At 42.5% G+C, this 25,272-nt stretch overlaps 1 protein-coding gene across 3 annotated transcripts in view; it reads right to left on the bottom strand.

The window, feature by feature from the left end:
* The window catches only part of ddhd1b (DDHD domain containing 1b), a 120,001-nt gene that overhangs the window by 33,957 nt on the left and 60,772 nt on the right, over positions 1 to 25,272 (bottom strand). For all 3 annotated transcript variants that reach the window (XM_072489725.1, XM_072489722.1, XM_072489723.1), the window contains 5 exons: positions 23,899 to 24,011; positions 16,890 to 16,996; positions 15,001 to 15,260; positions 10,753 to 10,828; positions 9,485 to 9,634 (listed from right to left, as the gene is read on the bottom strand). In XM_072489725.1, coding sequence (XP_072345826.1) covers positions 9,485 to 9,634; positions 10,753 to 10,828; positions 15,001 to 15,260; positions 16,890 to 16,996; positions 23,899 to 24,011 — 706 coding nt within the window. The remainder of the gene's footprint in view (positions 1 to 9,484; positions 9,635 to 10,752; positions 10,829 to 15,000; positions 15,261 to 16,889; positions 16,997 to 23,898; positions 24,012 to 25,272) is intronic.

The raw sequence follows: 25,272 nt of genomic DNA, 5'->3' as shown, positions 1-25,272 counted from the left end.
GAAATCAGGGAACTACATACCTATTAGTCCGATATCAGTAGTGTGGAAAATGCTAGAGTATATTCTGAAGGATGTGATAACTGGACACTTGCAAAATATTGGCTGGACTGGGCAAAGTAAACATGGATTTACGAAAGGGAAATTATGTTTGACAATCCTTTTAAGAGTTTATTTTAAGGATGTAATTAGCAGAATGAAGAAGGGCTAACCTGTGAACATGGTGAATTTGGATCTTCAGAACACTTTCCACAAGGAACCATACAAGGATCAATAAGCAAAATTATAGCCCATGGAATTGGGGGTAATATCCTGGCATGGATCAAGAACTGGTTAATGGACAGAAAGTAGAGAGTAGGGATAAACTTTGTCATTCTCAGGTTGGCAGGCTGTGACTTGTGGGGTACTGCATGAATCAGTTCTCGAGACTCAGATATTTACAATCCATATCAATGATTTAGATGAGAGGACCAAATATAATATTTCCAAATTTGCCGATAATACAAAACTAGCTGGGAATGCAAGTTGCGAGCAGAATGCAAAGAGGCTTCAAGAGGATTTCGATAGGCTAAGTGGGCAAGAACATGGCAGATGGAATATAATGTGCAAAAATGTGACGTTATGCACTTTGGTAGGAAAAACAGGGAGATTGGTAAGTGTTGATATCGAAATGGACCTGGGTGTCCTTGTTCACAAATCACTTAATGTTAACATGCTCATGCATATATTGTGGATTGTGAAGAGTATTGGTTTCCTTACCCAAGGAAGGATATATTTGTCATAGAAGACGAGACGTGCAACGAAGTTTCACCAGGCTGATGCCTGGGATGACAGGATGGTCCTATGAGGAGAGAAGATCTACATTCTGTAGCGTGCCAAAGAATGGGAGGTAATTTCATTGAAGTAGTCATGTGAATAATCATCGGTTTGCCCCGGGGATAATCACTGGTTTGCCCCGATGAGGATGGACAGAGGGTTCCGAATTTGGTGGAGAACGGGGATTGAGAGGATGGGGGACTTGTTTATAGAGGGGAGCTTTCTGTGTATGAGGGCGCTGGAGGAGAAGTTTGCATTGGCGGGGCTAACGAATTTCGGTACCTGCAGGTGCGGGACTTTCTGCGTAGACAGGTACCAACCTTCCCACTCCTGCCACTAAGGGGGATTCAGGATAGGGTGGTTCCTAGAGGATGGATAGGAGAGGGGAGCGTCTCTGACATATATAAGGAGCTTATGGGATCAGAGGAAACTGAAGCGAACGTGGGAGGAGGAGCTGGGGGAGAGATAGAGGAGGGCCTTTGGGCGGACGCGTTGAGCAGAGTCAATGCGACCGCAACATGTGCCAGGCTCAGCCGGATTCAATTCAAGGTCGTGCACCGGGCTCACATGACAGTAGCCCGGATGAGCAGATTCGTTGGGGTGGAGGATAGGTGCGCAAAATGTGCGGGAGGACCAGCTAACCATGTCCACATGTTTTGGGCATGTCCAAAGCAGAGGGGATTTTGGCAGGAGTTTGCTAACGCCATGTCCAAGGTATTAAATACAAGAGTGGCACTGAGTCCAGAGGTGGCGATTTTCAGGGTGTCGCAGGATCCGGGAATCCAGGAGAAGAGGCAGACGTTCTGGCCTTTGCTTCCCTGGTAGCCCGGAGGCGGATATTCCTAGCATGGAGGGACTCAAAGCCCCCAAAGTCGGAGACCTGGCTATCGGACTTGGCTGGCTTTCTCTGCCTGGAGAAAATTAAGTTCGCCATGAGAGTGTCATTGTTAGGATTCGCCCGGAGGTGGCAACCATTCATCGACTTCTGCGCGGAAAATTAACCGTCAGCAGAAAGGGTGGGGGGGGGTTAGGTTAGCTTAGGTTAGGGGGTTAAGTAATGGTGGGACCTGTGGGAGAGGGTGGCGGTATTTGCACTATGTTTATATTTTTATGTACATTGTTTATATTGCTGCTGTTACAATGCCACAAAAATACCTCAATAAAATGTTTATTAAAAAAACCAAATTGTCATGTGATACCTTTAAGAAATGGGTGTTTATAAAATATCTCTGGTGGGTGTACCTTTAAGAAATGGGTGTTTATCGGATGGCTGCAGTGATGTCAGAGTGTGGGTGGAGCTGGGCTCTCTTGTCTGCTTTTACTTTCTCTTTGGCTGTCTACGACAGGCTGTGTTTTAGTTTCGTTTTGAGAGCTGGATAGCTGTAGTCACGGCAATAAGGTGTATTAGTCTCTCTCTCTGCAATCAAAAGACTGTCTCCAGATCCTTTGGTGATTTAAAAATAATACCTGTTTCTGTAGAGAAGTTAAACCTGATGTCTTTCTGTAAAAAGTTTTTTTTTTTTGTCTTATGGCTGTTGCAAGGAAAGATCAAGAGTTACTTATATAGTCCTGTATTCTTTGGGGGATTTATTGGTGTTGATAGTTGTTACAATGTTTACTGTGGGTTTATAAAGTGTTAACTGGTTTCATAAATAAACATTGTTTTAATTTAAAAGTACTGTAGATCTCTGTTGCATCACACCTGTAAAGTAGGCCCGTGAGCTCCCCATAACCACAATCTATTAAAGATTGTGGGTCAGGTGAACTCCATGCTGCACTTTGGGGTTCTCTCAACCCTGGCCCGTGATAAATTGGGGGCTCGAGGGGGATAAAAGTATATCTATTGGATTGGCTTAGTGAACTTAAAGACAGTGAGGGGTGAGCATATTGTGGGTGCTTTTCAGGTGTGGCATTCCAGTTTAAGTAGGGAGTGTGTTGTGTACAATGGCTCTTTCAGAGGCTCAGAAGTTTTTGGGGGGTGGAGACGGTCACACACAGTACCTTATGAACAGAGACTAAAAACAGGCTTTTAGATTTGGCAAAAACATTGCAGTTAACATTACCTGACAGAATACGAAAAGAAGAGGTACTTACTGCGGTAGCTGAGCATTTAAAATTGCCTGAGATACAGTCTGACTCATTGGAAATGGCAAAGATCCAGTTGCTGATTAAGCAACATAAACATGAAAAAGAATTAAAGGAGCTTGAATATGCAATGAAAGAAAAGGAGAGAGAAGAAAGAAACACAGAAAGAATAGCCCTAGCAGAACAAAAAGAAAGAGAAAGGGAGGTACAGATCAGGGAAAAAGAAAAAGAGAGAGAGGAAAGGGAAGAAGAGAGAGTTTGCACTTCAGAAAATGGCCATGAAACATGACAGTCAGTTAAAATTGGCCGGAAACGTAAAGGGAAACGTACAGTTGGCGAATAGTGATGAGGATAGTGAGAAAGAGCGTCATAGTCGAAGGCTTGGTGGGGATCTATTTAAATATGTCCAAGCATTGCCAAGGTTTGATGAGAAGGAGGTAGAAGCCTTTTTCATTTCATTTGAGAAGGTGGCTAAACAATGAAATGGCCACCGGATTTACTGATTCAAACAAAGCTGGTAGGTAGAGCTAGTGAAGTGTTTGCATTACTACCGGAGGAGGTATCTGGGACGTAGGAGGTGATGAAAAAATTAATTTTGGGTGCATATGAACTAGTGCCTGAAGCCTACAGACAAAGGTTTAGAAATTTAAGGAAAGAACCTGGTCAAACATACATGGAGTTTGAAAGGCTCAAACAGAGTAATTTTGATAGGTGGATAAGGGCTTTGAAAATAGACCAAATGTATGAAGCACTCAAGTGAAATTATGCTTTTGGAAAAGATTAAATATTCAATTCCTTATGTAGTGAGAACTCATGTGAAAGAGCAGAGGGTTAAAATTGCGAGGTTAGCAGCAGAAATGGCAGATGATTATGAATTAGTTCATAAATCAAAGATTGGTTTCTGACATCAGTTTCAGCCTGTGAGGGATAGAAACTGAGGATAAGAGAAATACTCAAGTGGCAGAGGTAAAGGAGATCGGATGGGAGATAATAAGGAGAGTGTACCTCAGACTAAAAAAGAAATCCAGGAGGGTGGGAGAGACATGAAAAGTTTCAAATGTTTTCACTGTAATAAACTAGGCCATGTAACGTAACAGTGTTGGTGGTTGAAGAAAAGCACTGGGAAGGCTGATGTGGTAAAACAGGATAAGACAGTGGGGTTTGTTAGAGTGGTAAAGGAAAGCCCAAGGGAAGTGAAGGAACTGCAAAAGATTGTACAGCCTGATCAACAGGTGATCGATAAGAAGGTGCCAGATGTCTTTAAAGAATTTACTTGTGTGGGTAAAGTTTACTCGTGTATCAGGAGGAGCAGGTAAAGTCATCACAATTTTAAGAGATACGGGAGATAGTCAATCTTTAATGGTAAGAGATGAGGAGTTATATAGTTTGTGAAGAATATTGCCAGAAAAGGTGGTAATATGTGGAATTCAGGATGAAAAGAGTAGTGTTCCATTATATAAGGTAAGGTTGGAAAGTCCAGTGAAGAGTGAAGTGGGAGTAGGAGTAATACAGAAACTATCTTGTCCAGGAATACAGTTTATCTTGGGGAATGATATAGCTGGATCGCAGGTTGGAGTGATGCCTACTGTGGTTGATAAGCCAGTGGAAAATCAGACAATTGAAGTGCTGAAGGACGAATATCCTGGGATTTTTCCGGATTGTGCAGTAACAAGGTCGCAAAGTCACAGGTCAAGACAAGAGGAGAAATCAAAGAGTGAAGATGGAGTGGAAGTGCAATTATCAGACATGATTTTTGATCAGATGGTTGAAAAAGAACAAGAACAGGTGGAGGATGAGGCGGATATTTTTAGTTCAGGAAAATTGGCGGAGTTACAACAGAAAGATATAAAAATAAAACGGATGTATCAGAAAGTATATACGGAAGAGGGATCTGAGGGTATACCAGAGTGTTATTACCATAAAAATGATGTCTTGATGAGAAAATGGAGACCTTTACATATGCAGGCGGATGAAAAGTGGGCAGAAGTTCATCAAGTAGTATTGCCGGTAGGGTATAGAAAGGAGGTGTTGCGAGTTGCACATGAGGTACCAGTGGGAGATCATTTGGGAAGGAAAACTCAAGCTAAAATCCAAAAACATTTTTATTGGCCTGGACTACATAAAGATGTTGTTAAATTTTGTCGATCATGTCACACATGCCAAGTGATAGGGAAACCTCAAGCAGTGATAAAACCAGCGCCCTTAATACCCAATCCAGCATTTGAGGAACCTTTTACAAGGTCTTAATTGATTGTGCAGGACCGCTTCCTAAAACGAAAAGTTGGAATCAATATCTTTTGACTATAGTAGATGTGTCTGCTAGGTTCCCAAGGCCATTCCAGTACATAATATTACAGCTAAAAAGATTGTGGAGGAGTTACTTAAATTCTTTACTAGATATGGACTACCCACAGAAATACAATCGGATCAAGGATCAAATTTTACCTCGAGGTTATTCAAAGAAGTTATGGATAGCTTAGGAATAAAACAATTTAAATCAACTGCGTACCATCCAGAATCGCAGGGAATGTTAGAAAGGTGGCATCAGACATTAAAGACAATGTTGAGGGCTTATTGTCAAGATTATCCAGAAGATTCGGATAAAGGTAATTCCATTCGTACTGTTTGCAATTTGGAATGCACCTAATGAGTCAACCAAATTCAGTCCGTTTGAACTAATTTTTGGTCATGAGGTAAGAGGACCACTTAAATTGATTGAGGAAGAATTTTAGTAATTATTACTCTGCGGCTAACATAGCTATGATAAGGAAGTGGGCGGTGGGGGCGGTGTCGGTTTGGGAGCATATGGAGGCAGCCTCGTGTACGGGCACCAGATTGGGGGCGTTGATAACGGCACCTCTGCCATTCCCGCCCGCGAGGTACTCCACCTGCCCCGTAGTGGTGGCGGCCCTGAGAATTTGAGGTCAGTGGAGGAGGTACTCTGGCGCAATGGGAGCATCGATCTGGTCCCCAATTTTAGACAACCACCAGTTTGCCCTGGGGAGCTTGGATGGGGGGTTCCAAGTATGACGAAGGGAGGGAATTGAGAGGAAGGGGGACCTATTCTTAGAGGGGAGCTTCCCTAGCTTGAGGGCGCAGGAGAGGTTTGGGTTGGCAAGGGGGAACGAATTTTGATATTTACAGGTGCGGGACTTCCTGCGCAGGCAGGTTTCATCCTTCCCACTCCTGCCATTAAGGGGGAATCCAGGATAGGGTAGTGTCTAGGGGATGGGCGGGAGAGGGGAGCGTCTCGGACATCTACAAAGAGCTCATGGGGGCGGAGGAGTCGCAGACCAAGGAGCTGAAGCGTAGGTGGGAGGAGGAGCTGGGTGATGAGATGGAGGGTGGCTTTTGGGCAGATGCCTTGAGCAGAATCAACGCGACCGCAACTTGCGCCAGGCTCGGCTTGATCCAATTCAAGGTGGTCCACCGGGCCCACATGACAGTGGCCCGGATGAGTAGATTCTTTGGGGTGGAGGACAGGTGTGTAAAATGTGCGGGAGGACCGGCGAACCATGTCCACATGTTCTGGGTGTGTCCAAAACTTAGGAGATATTGGCAGGGGTTTGCGGACATCATGTCCAGAGTATTGAAAGCAAGGGTGGCAATGAGTCCAGAGGTGGCGATTTTTGGGATGGAGGAGGACCCGAGAGTCCAGGGGGAGAAAGAGGCAGATGTTCTGGCCTTTGCTTCCTGGTAGCCCGGAGATGGATACTGCTAGCTTGGAGGGACTCAAAGTCCCCGAAGTCGGAGACCTGGCTAAGTGACATAGCGAGCTTTCTCGGGCAAGAGAAGATTAAGTTTGCCTTACTGCTAGGGTTCGCCCGGAGGTGGCAACCATTATCAACTTCTTAGTGGAGAATTAATATCCAGCAAGGAGCGGGGCGGAGGAAGAGAGAGAGGGAGGGGGGAGTGGGGGTAGGGTAGCGTAGAATAGGGGGTTAATTCGGCAGGTCTTGGTGGGTTGGGAGTCGGTGATTGCACTATGTTTATTATTCTTTGTACATTGTTTTTATACTGTTGCTGTTTGTAATGCCAAAAATACCTCATTAAAATTGTTTATTAAAAAATAATTGATTAAGGAAAAATTGGTGAGTGAGAAATTGGAACTTTCGTTATTGGATTACATGTCAAATTTTAGGGAACGATTAAATAGGGCAGGGGAATTGGCTAGACAACATTTAAAAGTTGCACAAAATGTGATGAAACGGGTAGCGGACAAGAAATCCAAAGTTCATAGTTTTGCCAGTGGAGATAAAGTTTTACTATTGTCACCAGTGGTCGGTGAACCTTTAAATGCAAGGCTTTGTGGGCCTTATCAGATTGAAAGGAAATTAAGTGAGGTGAATTATGTGGTAAGAATGCCGGATAGAAGGAAAACTCACTGCATGTCATGTGAATATGCTTAAAAGGTACTTATTGGGGAGTTTCCAATATCCTCGACACAAAGGGAAATAATGCGATTTCTTGGTGTGGGTGGATTTTACCGGAAATTTGTGCCGAACTTTAGTAGTGTGGTTGCTCCACTGATGGACTTGCTAAAGAAGAGTAGCAAATTTAAATGGACAGCGAAGTGTCAACAGGCATTTGACTGCCTAAAGGCTATGATAACTAAGGCTCCTGTGTTGGAGAATTACAAGGGGCTCTGTGATCAGATTGAACTAAAGCATCGGACTTTAAAGAGAAATGCCGAGAATTGGATGGATCGTGCAGAGATCTTCTTGTCCAAAGAGACCGTCAACCAAGAAGGATTCCAGTTGGAGGAAGAACTAAAATGGAGAGGGGCAGCACGGTAGCATTGTGGATAGCACAATTGCTTCACAGCTCCAGGGTCCCAGGTTCGATACCAACTTGGGTCACTGTCTGTGCGGAGTCTGCACATCCTCCCAGTGTGTGCGTGGGTTTCCTCCGGGTGCTCCGGTTTCCTCCCACAGTCCAAAGATGTGCAGGTTAGGTGGATTGGCCATGATAAATTGCGCTTAGTGTCCAAAATGACCCTTAGTGTTGGGTGGGGTTACTGGGTTATGGGGATAGGGTGGAGGTGTTGACCTTGGGTACGGTGCTCTTTTCAAGAGCCGGTGTAGACTCGATGGGCCGAATGGCCTCCTTCTGCACTGTAAATTCTATGAAATGCTTGCGTGTTTTGTTGAAAAAGAAATGTATATTCACTGTCCATATTTCTAAAAGGAAAGTGAAAAGGTGAAAAATGATGGTTGATGGTTTATTTATTTTTTCTTGGGGAGAGGTGTCATGTGAGTACCTTTAAGAAATGGGTATTTATAAAATAGCTGTAGTGGGTGTAGCTTTAAGAAATGGGTGTTTGTCAGATGATATAGTGATGTCAGAGTGTGTGGGGAGCTGGGCTGTCTGTCTGCATTTACTTTCGCTTTGGGCTGTCTGCTACAGGGTGTGTTTTAGTTTCGTTTTGAGAGCTGGATAGCTGCAGTCACAGCAAGAAGGTGTAATAGTCTCTCAATCTGCAATCTAAAGACTGTCTCCAGATCCTTTGGTGATTTAAAGTAATATTTGTTTCTGTAGAGAAGTTAAACCTGATGTCTTGTGTAAAAAGTTTTTTTTTTGTCTTATGGATGTTGATGTTGCAAGGGAAGATTAAGAGTTACTTATAGAGTCCTGTATTTTTTTGGGGTTTATTGGTGTTGATAGTTGTTACGATGTTTACAGTGGGTTTATAAAGTGTTAACTGGTTTCATAAATATACATTGTTTTAATTTAAAAGTACTGTAGATCTCTGTTGGATCACACCTGTAAAGTAGGCCCGTGTGCTCTCCATACCCACAATCTATTAAAAGTTGTGGGTCAGGTGAACTCCATGATACACTTTGGGGTTCTCTCAACCCTGGCCCATAACAAAATGTACAAAATTCTTTAAGGACTCGATTAGATAGATGCAAGAAGGATGTACAGAATACGAAGTAGGTAATTTAGCACCGAGATGAAGAGGAATTTTTCCACTCAGAGGGAAATCTTGTAATTCCTTACCCTAGAGGGCTCGCGAGGTTCAGTCGTAGTCATGGTGGTCTGCAGCATAAAAAAGGCCCTTTGATCCATCATGTCTGCACCGATAAATAACCACACCTAACTATTCTAATCCCATTTCCAGCACTTGTCCCATAGCGTTGTATGCCTTGGCATTGCAAGTGCACATCTAATTACTTCTTAAATCTTATGAGGGTCTATGCCACTACCACCCTCTGGGTGAAAACGTTTTTCCTCACATCCCCTCTAACCTTAAATCTATGCCCGCTGGTCATTGATCCCTCCACCAAGGGGAAAAGTTTCTTCCCGCCTACTCCAGCTATGCCCCTCATAATTTTATGTCTCAATCAAATCCCCCCATAGTTACCTCTCGAGTACATTCAAAAAAGAGATTGATAGATTTCCAGATATTAAAGATATAGGGATAGTGCAGGAAAAGGGCATTGAGATAGGGCATGATCTAGTTGAATGGCAAAGCAGGATCGAGAGGCCGAATGGCCTACTCCTGCTCCTATTTCCTATGATTATTTCACAGTTCAAGAGACTGAAAACATGGTTAAGATGCATTACATATAGAATAAGAACTCACCACAGGGTCAGTTGGGTGAAATATATTGTACAATCGGCCACAGATACTTTTCGGTAGAATGTGATCCTGATTACCACTATTTTGAGGACGTATGCCACGTAATGCTAGGAAAACAGCTAGAGGTGAACCCATGCAGAAGAAATTTTCAACCTGAAATAAATTACATTTATTTTCGCTTTGACAGATAGCATTAAAAAGAAATGACAGAAAACAAAAAGCTGAAGCATCTGTTAGGAATTCAAAATTTGGAATTCACATCCTGAAAATCATAATCACAATGATCACCAATACTCTAGGCTAAAATGAAAATTCTAATTTTTTAAACATTAGAATGGATACTCCTATTTTTTTAAATATATGCACACTTAACATTGGTTCAAGTCTCAAATTTAAATAATCCCAAGAAGCTAAAGCAGTTTTCTTTTTGAAGCAGCTACAATGATTGAGTTGCACTACCTAATAAGTGGAAGGAATTCATGGTCTTCTTTATCATAAGACAGAGGCCTGGATTTTCAATCCCTGTAGTGGCGGGATCCGTCATGGGAGATTAGGTGGACCAGCCAAAAGTCCATTGATTTCAGGCTTGTCTGGACGATTCTAACAGTGGATGAGGCTGTAAAATCCCACCCAGAGACTATCCATTTTGTTCTTTCCCCATGCATATCAAGCCAAACCTTCCCCAAGGCTGCCTCTTAACCTAGCATATTATTCTAGTTGCTGACTGGAAACAGGCTCACAACCAAGAGCTGAAGTATAAATGTACCATAATTCCATGAATGCCTATGATCTATGTAAAGCTCTAGTTGCAGATGGAGAGCACCTAGAGAATAAAACAATTCAGATGTTGCTGACGTCAGTAGCTGTTATCAGATAGTGTAAAACCGTCAACACCAAGGATGTTGTCTTATTTTTAATTGGCAGCTTTTAAAGATTTATTACCTGTAGCTATGCCTACTATTTTAGGCAGGGGAACTGAAACATATAGCTTACAGATGCTTCGCCTTAACTGCTACTTTAAAGTCAAACTCAGCAGAGCTGAAGTTATGCTCGAGGGAAAATCATTGCAGGCCAAACACAAAATATGAAAAAACATAGACTGCCAAAATACAAAGACACTCTGCACCAGTCACCAAAACTAAATTCTCAAGCGAACTTACAAGATTTAGACTTTTTTTGAAAAATCAATAAAAATCAAAAAGTCCTATCTCACCGAATTTGAGAGTTATGCAAATTTTAAATTGCAGGTTAATAAATCTACCGGTGCTCACCTTAAATTTCAAAGCAGGTAATCTGAATGGAGCTGAAGCTTTCACTTGAAGTAATTGATGCTCTAATTGTTTTAATCTGTAAAATGAAATGTAAATATCAATGGATGCCTATTAGGTAGAAATGTACTGAAAACATTTATATTTTTCACAAAAAAAATGTTATAAAAGAAACTCTAATCTTCAGCTGCATTTTTTGTTCTTTGCTGTCAATTGCTATGCCACAAGGAATAGTTAAAATTGGATATCCTTTTCACATGGATATCAAGAGTTGGCTGGCAAATATAGTCTGAAATTTATTTTGAAATAGACACGCACGTACATATACACACTGCTACCCACCCTAATCTTTAGGCAACTGCATGGTAAAATCTAGACACATCACTGCTGACTTCCTACCTCTGACTGACACGCTCTGCGGTAAGTTTGCAAAAACCACCTGCCCACACAGCAAAGTCATATTGTCGTGAAAATAAACTTTGCAGAGCAAGTAAAAAAATCAAAAAGCATATCACTCTGGGACACTTCAATCACCTTGTCAACGGTCTGGAGTCGCCATTTAGAAGAAGCATCGGATGTCAGTTGCCAAGTGACGGGTACATGGCAAAGAGACCTAAAGGAGGCAAACAATTGAAACTAATGGGGGGGAAAAAGTGGCAATGAGTACCTTTCCCCCAGTATCAGATAAAGTGCAACTTTGCATTACTTATTATAGATTTGTGGCATAGTACTAGATAATTATTTTAACATATAACCAACTATAACAATTCCAGATGGCAAAGCAAGTCTCCGAATATTTAGACAGGGGAGACAAGTCAAGAAAATGAAGGTGGAGGAAGATAATGGGAGAGAGAAAGACAAGAATGGAAACAAAGTACGAGAGACGGGGACTGCTGAGGGCTGTAATTCAAAAAGATAGAAATACCCATGATGACAAGAGTAACTTTCTTCACTTTTTCTTTGACAGATCACGCAGAATTTTAGCGCACAAGACCATAGACTACTGTTTTGCAACTGGACTTGCTTTCTATGGAGCTATCCGCTTCTTATTGTGTCATTTTCCATATCCTTTCACAAATTACTTGTTTAAAAAAAATGTCCATGGTATGAAAGTGCACAAGGCTAGCATTCGATGACCATCCTCAAATGCCCATTGAGTCTTGAGTCATGAGTCTTCTTTAACCGCTGCAATCTTTGTGGTGCAGACACACCACTGTGCTGTTGGGGAATGGAGTTCCAGGTTTTTGATCTGGTGAGTGAAGGAAAAGCGATTAATTCCAAGTGTGTGGCCTGAATGGAAACTTGCAGGTGGTCATGTTCCCATATATCTGCTGCTCTTGTCCTTCTTGGTGGTACTGGTCATTGATTTGGAAGGTACTGTCGAAGGAGACTTAAAAGCAAAATCATTTATGGAATGTGAGTGTTGCTGGTTAGGCCAGCATACTGCCCATCCCTAGTTGCCCTTCAGGTGTGCTGCCTTCTTGAACCGCTGCAGTCTTTGAGGTGTAGGAACGCCCTCTGTGCTGTTAGGGAGGGAGTTCCAGGATGTTGCCCCTGCGACAGTGAAGGAGTGGCAATATATTTTCAGGACAGGGTGGTGAGTGACATGGAGGCGAACCTCCAGCTGGTGGGTTCCTAGGTATCTGCTGCTCTTGTCCTGCTAGATGGTACTGGTCGTGGATTTGGAAGGTGCTGTCTAAGGAACCTTGGTGAGTTACTGTCATGCATCTTGTAGATGGTATCCAAGGCTGCCACTGTTCGTCGATGGTGGAGGGTTTGAATGTTTGTGGAAGGGGTAGCAATCAAGTGGGCTGCTTTGTCCTAGATGGTGTCAAGCTTCTTGAGTGTTGTTGAACCTGCACTCATCCAGGCAAGTGGAGAATATTCCATTGCACTCCTGACTTGTGCCTTGTAGATGGTGGACAGGCTTTGGGGAGGTCAGGAGGTGAGTTACTCACCATAGCATTCCTAGTCTTTGACCTCCCCTGGTACCAAAATATTAATATGGCTAGTCCAGTTCAGTTTCTGATCAATGGTAACCCATTGATAATTATGAAGGATTCAGCGATTGTAATGCCACTGAATGTCAAGGGGCGGTGGTTAGATCCTCTCTTGTAAGTGATGGTCATTGCCTGGCACTTGTGTGCCTCGAATGTAACATGCCACTTGTCTTTCCAAGCCTGGATATTATCCAGGTCTTGCTGCATTTGGACATGCACTGTTCAATATCTGAGGAGTTGCGAATTGTGCTGAACATTATGCAGTCATCCGCAAACATCCCCACTTCTGACCTTTTGATGGAAGGAAGGTGATTGATGAAGCAGCTGAAGATGGTTGGGTCTAGGACACTATCCTGAGGAACTCCTGCAGTGATGTCCTGGAGCAGAGATGACTGACCTCTAACCACCACAACCATCTTCCTTTGTGCCAGGTATAACTCCAACCAGCGGAGTTTCCCCCGATTCCCATTGACTCCAGTTTAGCTAGGGTCCTTGATTTCATACCCGGTCAAATGCTGCCTTGATGTCAAGGGCAGTCACTCTCACCTCACCTCTAACATTGTTCTTTTGTCCATGTTTGAACCAAGGTTGTATGAGATCAGGAACTGAGTGACTCTGGCGGAACCCAAACTGAGCATCCACGAGCAGGTTATTGCTGAGTAAGTGCCGGTTGATAGCATTGTTGCTGACTCCTTCCATCACTTTGCTGATGATGGAGAGTAGACGGAGAGGCCGGTAATTGGCTGGGTTGGATTTGTCCTGTTTCGTGTACAGGACACACCTGGGCAATTGTACACATTGCCAGGTAGATGCCAGTGTTGCAGCTGTACTGGAACAGCTTGGCTAGGGGTGCAGCAAGTTCTGGAACAAGTCTTCAGTACTATTGCCAGAATATTCTCAGGGCCCATAGCCTTTGCAGACTTACTGAGCTGATAGAGTGTATCTATTTTTAAAATAAATTTAGAGTACCCAATTCATTTTTTCCAATTGAGGGGCAATTTAGCGTGGCCAATCCACCTACCCTGCTCATCTGTTGGTTGTGTGGCTAAACCCACGCAAACACGGGGAGAATGTGCAAACTCTACACGGACAGTGACCCAGAGCCGGGATCGAACCTGGGACCTCGGCGCCGTGAGGCAGCAGTGCTAACCACTGCACCACCATACCGCCCCTGCGACAGCACTTGTATGGTTGATCTAGTCAAGGTGCTGGTGAATGGCAACACCAGAATTGTTGAAGGTTGGGAGTTAGCAGTGATAATGCTGTTGAATGTCATGGGGAAATGGTCTTTGCGTGGTACACGTTACTTGCCACTTATCAGCCCAGGTTTGAATATTGTCCAAGTCCTGCTGCATGTGAGCACGGACTGCTTCGGTATCTGAGGAGTTATGAATGGTACTGAACACTGTGCAAGCATCAAAGGACATTCCCAATTCTGACCTTTGGAGGGAAGGTTGTTGATAAAGCAGCTGAAGATGGTTGGGTCTATCCTAAGGGACACCTGTAGTGATGTCCGAGGGCTGAAATGATTGGATTCCAACAACCACAACCATCTTCTTTTGTTGTAGAAATATTTATCAACCTCAGTTTGAAAAGCTTTATTCCCTCCATTTGTACTTCTGGTAGGGTATTGTATATCAAACAATCCTCAGTGTCAAAACACTCTAACAACTCCCCATCTCCTCCCTCCATTTCATTGTTTTGATAATCCTCAATTAATGCGCTCTAGTTACTAACTAACTGATCAAGATCAGGTGTGGGGGCAGAGTTGGGAGGATTTTCTGAGCAGCTGATTCCAAATTCACTTTTAAGTTATTTTTTTAAATTTGCAAAACCATCACCCAAGCAATACAGCCTTCATGTGTATACATTCTGGCTTTGACAATCAAATATTTTCTTAGCCCTTCGCAGTCAGAAGAAACCAATGCTGTTCGAAGCCAACGAAAAAAAAGCATGCAATAGATACAAGTCAATCGAGTTCTAGGGTCTTCTCGTCCCTTCCATAGACTATGTGCTTTTTGGAAAACTGATCATCTTTGCTGCATTCTGATTAAGCAAACATAGACAGACAGCCCCTTTCCTACACTGCAACATAAAACCAAAAGTTCAAAATCATCTTTGCCAAAATTCTGAATTGGCTCATCAGCTTTGCATTTCATGCAAGCTTAGTAACTTTATGTACCTAATTTTGATTTTAAAAAAAGAGGTTAGGCACCAAGATTTCAACTTTACACCATGTAAAAATCCTTACCGTTGTTTAGTTTTGAGAATATCATCTAGAAGCTCACGCTCCTCAAAACTCATAGAATTCTCTTGCATTTCTTCTTCCTCCTGCACCATTTTGTCATAAAACCGCACTGGATACCATCCAGTCATAATGTCATATGTGATGACACAGCCTAGCGAGTGGGCTACTATTGAAACCTTCCCGCCATGGATTTCGAAATCTGGATTCCGAGAACAGAAAAGCGCATATAACCGATTTAACTCCTGCTGAAGGCCTTTCACAATCTGAAGAAAGAAAAATATAAAAACATATAATGATCTACCTAGCTTTCATTATTGCATGAGCTGGATTAAAAATATCATAGCCACATGATGAATACACATGTATATTTGTATATAATTACATTTGGATGATTCTGGAGAGATATATACACACGCAAATCAAGTTGGCAAATTCAATTGTGGTTTTCAAAAGGGAATTGGATAAGGATGAAGGGATAATATATGCAGGGATACAAGGAAAGGCTGTGGGAGTGGCAATAGCTGAGTTGCTCTTGCAGGTAGCAGGCATGGACGTGGTAGCAGGCATGGACGTGCTAACCACTATGCTATAGTGACAGAGTTCAAAATTACTTGCCCAGGTTATCACAGTGTACAGTTTGCAGCCTGATCCTAATGAGATCAATGGGCAGATTAAAAATGTCATCCCATTTCTTAATGAGGTTCGATTATTGTTTGCATATTTAGCTCCAAGGTGTAGACATTCCAAAGAATAAAAATGGTCATATTGCCTACTTTCGGTCCAGAGTTGCTGTCAACAATTTGGTCTTAATAAGCTGCAACACAATCATGTTTAGCTTGTTAATGTCATGTATTTGTACATCATCTATTTGTACATCATGTATAGAATAATGAAATGATCAGAAGCTGCTGCAAATGTTCGTGTCAACCTTTCACCCTGAGGCACAAGGCATGGGGAAAAGAATCATGGCGGCAGGGGATCAGTTGGATTTGAAAGCCTGAATTCTGCATTAAATACAAGGGGTAGGGGCAGCACTGGTTAGTACTGTTGTTTCACAACGCTATGGACGCAGGTTCGATCCAGGCCCCAGGTCACTGTCTGTGTAGAGTTTGCATATTCTTTCAGTGTCTGCGTGGGTCTCACCCCCACAACCCAAAGCTGTTCAGGGTAGGTGGATTTAGCTTACCCAATTAATGTATTCCGATTAAGTGGCAATTTAGCGTCGCCAATCCTCCTACCCTGCACATCTTTTTGGATTGTGGGGGTAAGACCCACTCAGACACGGGGAGAATGTGCAAACTCTACACGGACAGTGAACCGGGGCCGGGATCGAACCCGGGTCTTCAGGGCCTCGAGGCAGCAGTGCTAACCACTGCACCACCGTGCCGCCGCTGATACTGGGTTTTCAATATTTGCACATGCTGCAACATTCTTCTCCCTTATTTCTCTATATTTTCCGAATGCTTTTTCTCTCAACATTCCGCAAGGGTGGAAATTATGTCAGATATAAACAAAATGCAAGACAGACAATTAAGATAGCAGCAGAAAGGTCATACATCATGATTGTTTACTTTCAAGCAGTCAAATTGATATTTGTTTGCTGTACTAATTGAGCAAACACAGAATTTTTATGTTATTTACAATAGCTCAAATAACTCAAATGAATTGCAATCTTAAAAATAGTTAATAAAAATAAAGACATATATCTATACAATATCAATTAGATTTACAGGAAAATATAAAGTGGCATTCTATATCCCATAGTCATTTGTAGTGCGTAGAATGCAGCTTTTTGTGAAAACTAGTGAAATTTAGTATTGTGTGCAAAGAATTTAACTCAAAATCCTACATTATCGTTAAGCCCACTTTTACAAGAGGACCAATAGACACACCTCATCTCTGTAAAGGGGGCTAGTGTAGTACATTATGTCCATTGCACTGCTGTTTAACATGTCTCTAAGTCCACGTACTTTATCTGGGGTAATAGTTTCAACAGTATCTAGAAACATAAGAAGTTGAAAAAGATCAATTTTCATTAATTCAGCAAGGCAACATTTGAAAATAAATCTTCACGAACATTTGACTTGAACATTGATTCAACAGATCTAAAACAACATGTATGAATACTGTCCCCAGTGGTGCTACTGACTGCCTCCAGCACCTTGCTGAAGTGACCTTTCTTCAGCACACCCAAGTGTTATTCTCATCTAGCTTCAGACAGGAATGCAGCTTGTACTGTATGTTATCTTTCCTTCCCCAGAGCTTTCAATGCCAGTTCTAGGTCCTTCAACATATCCTCAGCATAGATCAGCTTACTCAGCACAAACATGGAACTGCTAATTCCTGGTATGTACAACTCAGTATTACAGCAGTATTTACCACTGTGGTAAAAGAGGAGCTGATACTATGCTTTTTCAAGGTGACAGTTCCCTTTTAACCACTTGTTTTTGGTAGGCTGGAGCAAGTGTGGCATCAGCGGCATCAGCAACCATATGAAACAAAATTGGTTAAAATTTATTTTAATGATTAAAAAGCAATGATTTTTTGTAGCACAATAGAACATGTTCGTTAGAGTAGAATGCCTCTTCATGTATACTGTTATTCAAGTAGCACTGACTATTTCTCACAGCTTTAAGAATTATTTTTGGGCTAACAGAAATTGCTGCTAATATCAAAATACATGAAAAACAATGTCCACAAACTCAGAAAACCAAGGACTTCTTAGGTATCAGGTATCAGCCTCGGCAGCATTATAGCATTCTCACCTCGGTCAGAAAATTGTGGGTTTAAACCCCATTCCAGATACTGGAGCATATAATCCAGAGTGACACTCCAGTGCCGTACTAAAGAGTGTTGCACCATCACAGGAGCCATAGTTTGGATGAGGCGTTAAACGAAGTCCCTGTCTTCCCTCTCAGCTGGATGCAAAAGATCCAAGGCACTATTTTGAAGTCGAACAGTGAATCCTCCTTGGCCAACTCCAATCGAAAACAGATGATCTGCTTATTTTAGATTGAGAGCTTGCTTTGTGCAAATTGGCTGTCAAGAGTTTCTAATTTACAGCAGTGGTCACACTTCAAAAGTATTTAATTTGTTCAAAATTGTTTTGGTACATGATGCAAACCTATCTTTCTTTCACTTCCTTCCCTTGACTCATGTATATGGATATTCAGTTGTAAAACAATCCAAGTACAAGAACTGGTTACAATATAGCTAGTTTAGCAGCTTTTTCCTGTCAGAGCCAAGAAATGAAAACAAAGAACTTAATCATTGCCAATTGGTTTGATACTTTGATACATGGAATGTGAGGGGGTTAAATGGTCCAGTTAAAAGTCCTGGGTGTTTGCCCACCTGAAAAGTTTGAAAGCTGATGGGTTTTCTTTTATAGGAGACCTATTTGAGAATCTGAGATCAAACGAGGCAGCAAAAAGTATGGGTGGAGCAAGTGTATCACTTGAGTTATGATGTTAGGACACAAGTGCCATGGCCTTGATTAACAAGAGAGTGACTTTATCTGTGGTTAACATTTTAGCAGACTCAGGAGGGAGTTACGTAATTGTTAATGGTTGTTAGCCGGTGGCTTTGGTCAAAATGTATGCACCAAATTGGGATGACACGAAATTCATTATTCATCAAGAAGGTGCTGGTGTCTATTCCTGATCTCGACACATATCAGTTAATTGGGGGCAGACGTCAATCGTGTTCTGGATCCTAGGCTGGATAGGTCGAGCCCCAAGTCCTGTATCGGGGATGGCAAAGGAGTTGCTGGCGTTCATAGAACGAATTTTGGGGGGGGGGGCGCGGGGCGCGCAGTCCCGTGGAGATATGGGTATCCGAGCGATAAGGGATTTTCTTTCTTTTCTCATGTCCATCGGGTTTACTCCCAGATTGATTTCTTAGTGGTGAGTAGGTCTTTCCTCCCTGGGGTCGTGGGGGTGGGTACTCGGTGATCATTATATCCGATCATGTCCCACATTATGTGAGCTTGTTGTTGGAGCCGGGCACTCTCAGTGACCTCCGTGGAGGATGGCAACGGTGTTGCTCACTGCTAAGGTATTTTGCGAGGGTGTATCCTCTGCTATTGGGGAGTATGTGAAGTTTAACAAGAACGAAGCAGTTTTGCCTTCCACGATCTGGGAAGCACTGAAGGCTGTTATTAGGGGAGAGATCATTTCTTAAGGTTATTGCGATAAATCTGGGAAAGTGGAGAGGCAGAGGCATTCCATCCTTGAGGTGGAACACCAATACTCGATTGACCCAACACCAGAGCTTTTGGCAGCGAGAAAGAAATTACAGATGGATTTAGAGTTGTTCTTGTCAACAGGGAAGGCGGTGAGTCGTCTGTGTCGCTCACGAGGAACATTCTAGGAGTATTGGGCGGGGGGAGGCCTGCTGTTTGTTAACTCACCAGCTGAGACAGCAGGCTGCCTCCTGGGAGATAGTTCTGATTAGCGACTCGGGTGGTGGATCACATTGTTGAGTTGTTGAATGTGTTGTTGTTGCCCTCCTCAGTGACTGAACCAGAGGTGATCATTTTGATGGATGCAGAAAAAGCATTCAACAGGGTTGAGTGGGGGCACCTCAGAGATTTTGGGGTGGGTTGGCATTGGGCCAAAATTTATATTGTGGATTAAACTTTTGTATAGGACCCCTACTACAAGTGTACGTACTAATGCTCGGAGCACTTTCAGCTGAACAGGTGTACAAGGCAGTGGTTCACATCATCTCCGTTGCTGTTGCCCTAGCGATTCAGCTGCTAGCCACTGCGCTGAGGTAGTCTAGGTGTCCATATATGCGGATGATTTGCATTATACATCATGGACCCACCCTCCAATGTGGGGGAGATAATGGAGGTGTTAAGAGTTTGGATCCTTTTCAGGTTATAAGCTAAATCTGGACAAGAATGACTGCTTTCAGGTGAATTCTACGGAGAGGGGAGCGGATCTGGGGAGGCTGCTGCATCATCCCGAAAGGGCTAGTTTCCGCTATGTGGAAATGATTGGGCCTCGCTCCATAGACTTAACTTGGCAGTCTGGTGGATGGGCTGAAGGCTGATTTGAGGGGGTGGGATGTCCTTCCTTTGACCTTGGAGGAAGAGTTCAGATGGTGAAGATGTACTTTCAGGTGCATGTTTTTTTATGTAAGGAGATTCTTTGTTTCCTCTGGTACCGGCGCCCTCGTTTATGGATAGGGTCCTATTCTTGGATGAGCTAGCGAAGGGAAGGATCACACACATTTATTTAGTGACGGAGCAGGCATCACTGGAAGAAGTAAAGAGGAAATGGGAGGACAAGCTGGGTTTGGTCTTCGAGGGGGGCACTTCATAGGTTAACTTCACCTCCTCATGTGCAAAGTTAAATCTAATACAGTTTAAGGTGGTGCACAGGGCGCACGAGCAGGACGCACAAGAGTGGGTTCTTCTCGGGGGGGGAGGACAGGTGTGAGCAGTGCTCTAGGGTGCCGGCGAAGCACACACACATGTTCTGGTCCTGACTGAAGCTCATTGATTTTTAGGTTTCCTTTTTTAAAACGATTTGAGGGATTCTGGGTGTTAAGCTGGTGCCATGCCCGCCGGTGGCCATTTTTGGAGTGTCAGACATGCCGGTGTTGCAGGCGGGGATGAAGGCAGACGTCTTTGCCTTCGCCTCGCTAATAGCCTGGAAGGAGGGGTAAGAGAGCGAGGGGCCTCTGATGCCGCCTAAGGCTTTGGGCTGGTTGGGGGGGGGGGGGGGGGGAGAAGAAAAAGTTGGGCAGCCTATTAGGTATTACGGTCTTTGTGGGGGAGGGGGGGATGGAGACCTGGGAAGGGGGGCAGTCTCGGTATAAAACTGGGTTGGGATGGATTGTGTTGGGGTTATTTTCGTAAGATTGACCATTTTGTTTCAGTAAAAAGATTTTTTTTAAAAAGTGCATTTTTCTCCATCTTCTTGTAACCCTAGCTCTGTCTTTCTCCCTCATTGTTTGTATCTTAATTTCCATCTTCAGTTCCATCTCCCTCTTTTTCTCCTTAGGTAGTTGTCACACTTTCTCCTGTTACAGCTACATGTTTCCCAATCCTTCATCCTTTCTCTCCATTTTTCTGTATATCCGCCCTTCCTTCTTACTAGGTTTCTACTCTTCATGTTATATGATTTGCATTGGTACATTTAATCAGATTGCATGCCCAGCATTCAAGCCCTTTCTAATTCATAAAATGTTACTGAATGTTTTCTGATCGTTTCCTTCTTTCTCATTCGTTACTTGCAAATCTAATAATCAAATTTGATTGCTTGCAAACTTGCTGCTGAGCAAGAGGTAGAAGTTTATAAAGCATCCAACAGTAAATGACCTTCCATCCTGCTTATAATTAGGCTTTGTGACCTTGAAGGATTAGGCCAAATTAGGCATAACTGCAATTTAGCAGAATATATTGTTATGGACCAGGGTTTAGAGAACTCCAAAGTGTATCATGGAGTTCACCTGACCCACAACTTTTAATAGATTGTGGTATGGGGAGCACATGGCCCACTCTACAGGTGTGGTACAGCAGAAATGGAAAAGTATTTTTAGAGCAAAACAATGTTTATTCTATGAACTCAAGTTAACCTTTTTAAAACAAACATCTTAGCAACCATTAATTCAAATATAACCCCCAAAGAGTACAACACTAAGTAATGTTTACGCTGTCCTTTTAACATCCAGAAGACTTACAAAAAACATAACCTTTAACAGAAGCACATCAGGTTAAAGTCACTACTGAAAACATTTAAGTTCTGAATTCACCAAATGATCAAGAGATTGTCTTTTCATGGCAGAGAGATCAACAGTACACCTGCTCTCTCTGGCTTCAGCTCCAACACTGAAAACGAAACTAAAACACACCTTGCAGCAAACAGCCTAAAACTCCATCCATACTCTGACATCACTGATAAACACCCATTTCTTAAAGGTACATTTCTTAAACACCCATTTCTTAAAAGGTACTCTCACATGACAATATTACACATTATATTATCTAATATTCATATGGGTGTAAAATAGCACATTCACTTTCTTACTGAGAGCAGTGCCACTGAAGGGCACTACACTAATTTACTAGGCAATTTGCAAAGATTTGGTTTGAGCTGGCATGGTGGGATTACAGTGCACAGTTGTATTCAGATGATATAGGAGACTGGATGAAATTTGAGTCAGGAGGAGGATGAGTGGACCAGGATTTGGCTGTGAGAGTTAAAAGAAATAAGATCACTAAAAACAATTATTGGAAAACTTAAAATAAAAAAAGACAGACTTCATGTTTACATAGCAACTCAACAGGTCGGAGAAAGACCCCGAAGCACATCACATAATAGATTTCAAATGCCCCCACAAAAGAGTGCGGTGATTGTTTTGCTCCCTATTGTGCGCATACCAACATCACTAAGATGACTAATTGATCTATTTGTGGTAGATGTTGTTTGACAGAGAAATGACAGCTACAATAACAGGAATTTCCTGCAACCAGAGCAAAATACTGTGGATGGTGAAAATCTAAAATAAAAACCGCAGCGCTTGTGCAAAGAGAAAGATAGTTAAAATTTCAGATTCCAGTGAAAGGTTACGGCCTGAAACGTAGTGCCGATCTTTGCTACCAAGGCGGGAAGTTGGGAGTTGGAAAATTTCTTGACTTGACAGAACCGCCTCGATATAAAGTGCCCTGTAAAACCGAATTTTTGCTCCTGAAAGGGGGGGATGGGATAGAGTCTGACTTGCTCACCATGGAAATAGTTCGGACGTGGTAATGGAAGTGGGCAAGTGCTAAGGTGGGCTGGTTAGGAGGCCCGCCTTAGTTTGTTCAGAATTTTGCTCCAGTTGTTTTAAAAGCTGTTAGGCCCTTTGACCCTCACCAAATATACATAATGTAAAGAACCAATGAGCCATATAATAACAACGGCAAGTTCTGAAATGCTAAGGGAATTCACTTAGAAATCTGCTGAATAAAAAAACTGCTGTTCTTACAACCCCATTAACAGTGTCAAGCAGGGCCATTCATACTATCATTAACAGGAGCTATTCCTCACTTTACATCTTTTAATCATATCCAAATAGACACAGACAGTGACAAAAGAAAGATAAACTTGCAATAACCGCAAAGATGTCAAGCCAGCACTTAATAAAAAACCCTGCTGAGCTAATCCAGTTGAGTGTCTTTGAGCTCAGGCAAGTATTCATAATAAGGCATCAAAATGGTCAGACATCTGCTTCAACAGATGGGTTTGTTATGAATTCAGGACTAGCCATCATTATTATATGGCTCATATATTCTGTACATAATGCATACTGGGTGAGTGGGCATGGAAAGAGCATGGCAAGGACGTTTAAACGTACCTTTCAAAAGATTCCCAAATCCAGATTATCCAGGGTAGGAAATGCTTACACTCGCAATAGCGCCAGTCAAGTCGGGATTGCAGGGTATGGGCTGCTCGCACCCTTATCCTGCACCAAAGAAAATTGTTGGCAGCAGGAATCCCGGATTCAAGTCACGAGCACCACTTTTAATTACCTCTGGATGATGAAAATCTGGGCCTTTAACTCTGTTTCTCTCTGCAGATTCTACCAGATCAGCTGCGCATTCCTAGAACTTTTCCCCTGACTTCTTTAAGTAATGCTGAAGAATCTTTAATGACAATGTAAAGCCAAGTGGCCGCAGACCTCTTGGTTCAATTCTCATTAGCTTTGAAATTTGAAAGCTTAGAAAACTTGGCAGGTGCGTGCAAAACTTTTCTATTTTCTTGTAAACTCATATTTAATAACATTAGTAGGTTTATGTTTAAATACTATCCATTTTAATGACGTACGAGAATAAGTGATATCATATTCAAATTCAAATGATATCAACAAAAAGCCATTATCCAAATGGTACCCCTGTTTACATTTAATTACCCCCATCCAGGCACAGCTTCGACCTCCACTCCACAGGGAGAAACTCAACATATTCCAAATTTGTGGCATATGGAAAGTGCTTTTCTTCAACCTTTCTTGCAGCTTCTCGCATCCTACCAAGTAGAAGAGAAATAATCTTATGTGGAGCTGTAATAAGTGTGATGATTAAAGCAAACAGATCATCCTGCTGTTAGTTTTAAATGTTATCTATTTTTAGCTTTAGGTTTAACAATCAAAAATAAACTGAAGTACATGAACTTTATTCTTTCATCACTAGGTTGACAAGAGTGCAAAAAGTCACAAAATGAACTACATAAAGTACTTATATACTGCAGTTGAAATTATGGTTCAATTGGTTACTAATAAAAGTCTGAAAAAGTTGATTGAAATTCTTTCAGGGTGACTATTAAAAAAGGCAATAATTTCTGGGATAACCAAAATAAATGTAGCCATCTTTAGCCTTTGCTTCTGTGTACCACGGAAAGAGGCCAGTATGTATTCCTGTGAAAAGCCTGTTTCAATCTCACCACTAATCTTTGCCAGTTAGCATGTGCATTGAGCTAGATGCTGTTGTCAGTAAATAGATTGCTGTTTAAAGTTTACACCAAATGAAAAAAAGCATGTGATATTTTGTTTTTTTTGTATACATCCAGGAAAACAACAGAGAGATCTGCATCTTAACGTGTCATTCTGTTCACTCATCTGTCTCAAGCAAATAAACTACTTGTTGGTCAAAAGCCAGCATTAATTTGTAAGAGAGCGTATATCAAATTCACCTTATGAGTATGTCCTGTAGCTGGTGTAGAATGTGTACACAATGTAAATTAGGGTTCCGTAGAACCACAGAGTTCCTGCAGTGCAGGAGGAGGCCATTCAGCCCATCGAGGCTGCAATGACCCTCTGAAAAAGCACCCTACCCAGACACACTCTCCCGTCCTATCCCCATTACCCGACCCACCTGCGCATCTTTGGACACGGAGGGGCAATTTTGGCATGGCCAATCCATCTAACCTGCCCACCTTTGGACTGTGGAAGGAAAGTGCTGCACCCAGAGGAAACCCACACAGACGCTGGGAAAAATTGCAAACTCAACAGTCACCAAAGGACGGAATTGAACCTGGATCTCTGGCGCTGAGGCTGTAGTGTTAACCACTGTGCGGCCATACTTTCCCTTCTACAATCTCTGGGTCATGCTATTGTCCATTTAGATCTTGGGCAAGAAATATTATTCTCTGATTGTTTATAACGAAGTGTGTGTGTGTGGGGGGGGGGGGGGGGGTGTACAAAGATAGGCAGACTTTGTTTGGAGTTCCAGCATTGACAATGGTCAGGGAAGTTCTGATCATGCTTTCAGTTGTGTTAAGTACTGTTTTT

The sequence above is a fragment of the Scyliorhinus torazame genome, chromosome 2, assembly GCF_047496885.1.
Source record: "Scyliorhinus torazame isolate Kashiwa2021f chromosome 2, sScyTor2.1, whole genome shotgun sequence".
Taxonomy (NCBI): Eukaryota; Metazoa; Chordata; class Chondrichthyes; order Carcharhiniformes; family Scyliorhinidae; genus Scyliorhinus; species Scyliorhinus torazame.
This window is presented reverse-complemented; position numbering and strand designations above follow the sequence as displayed.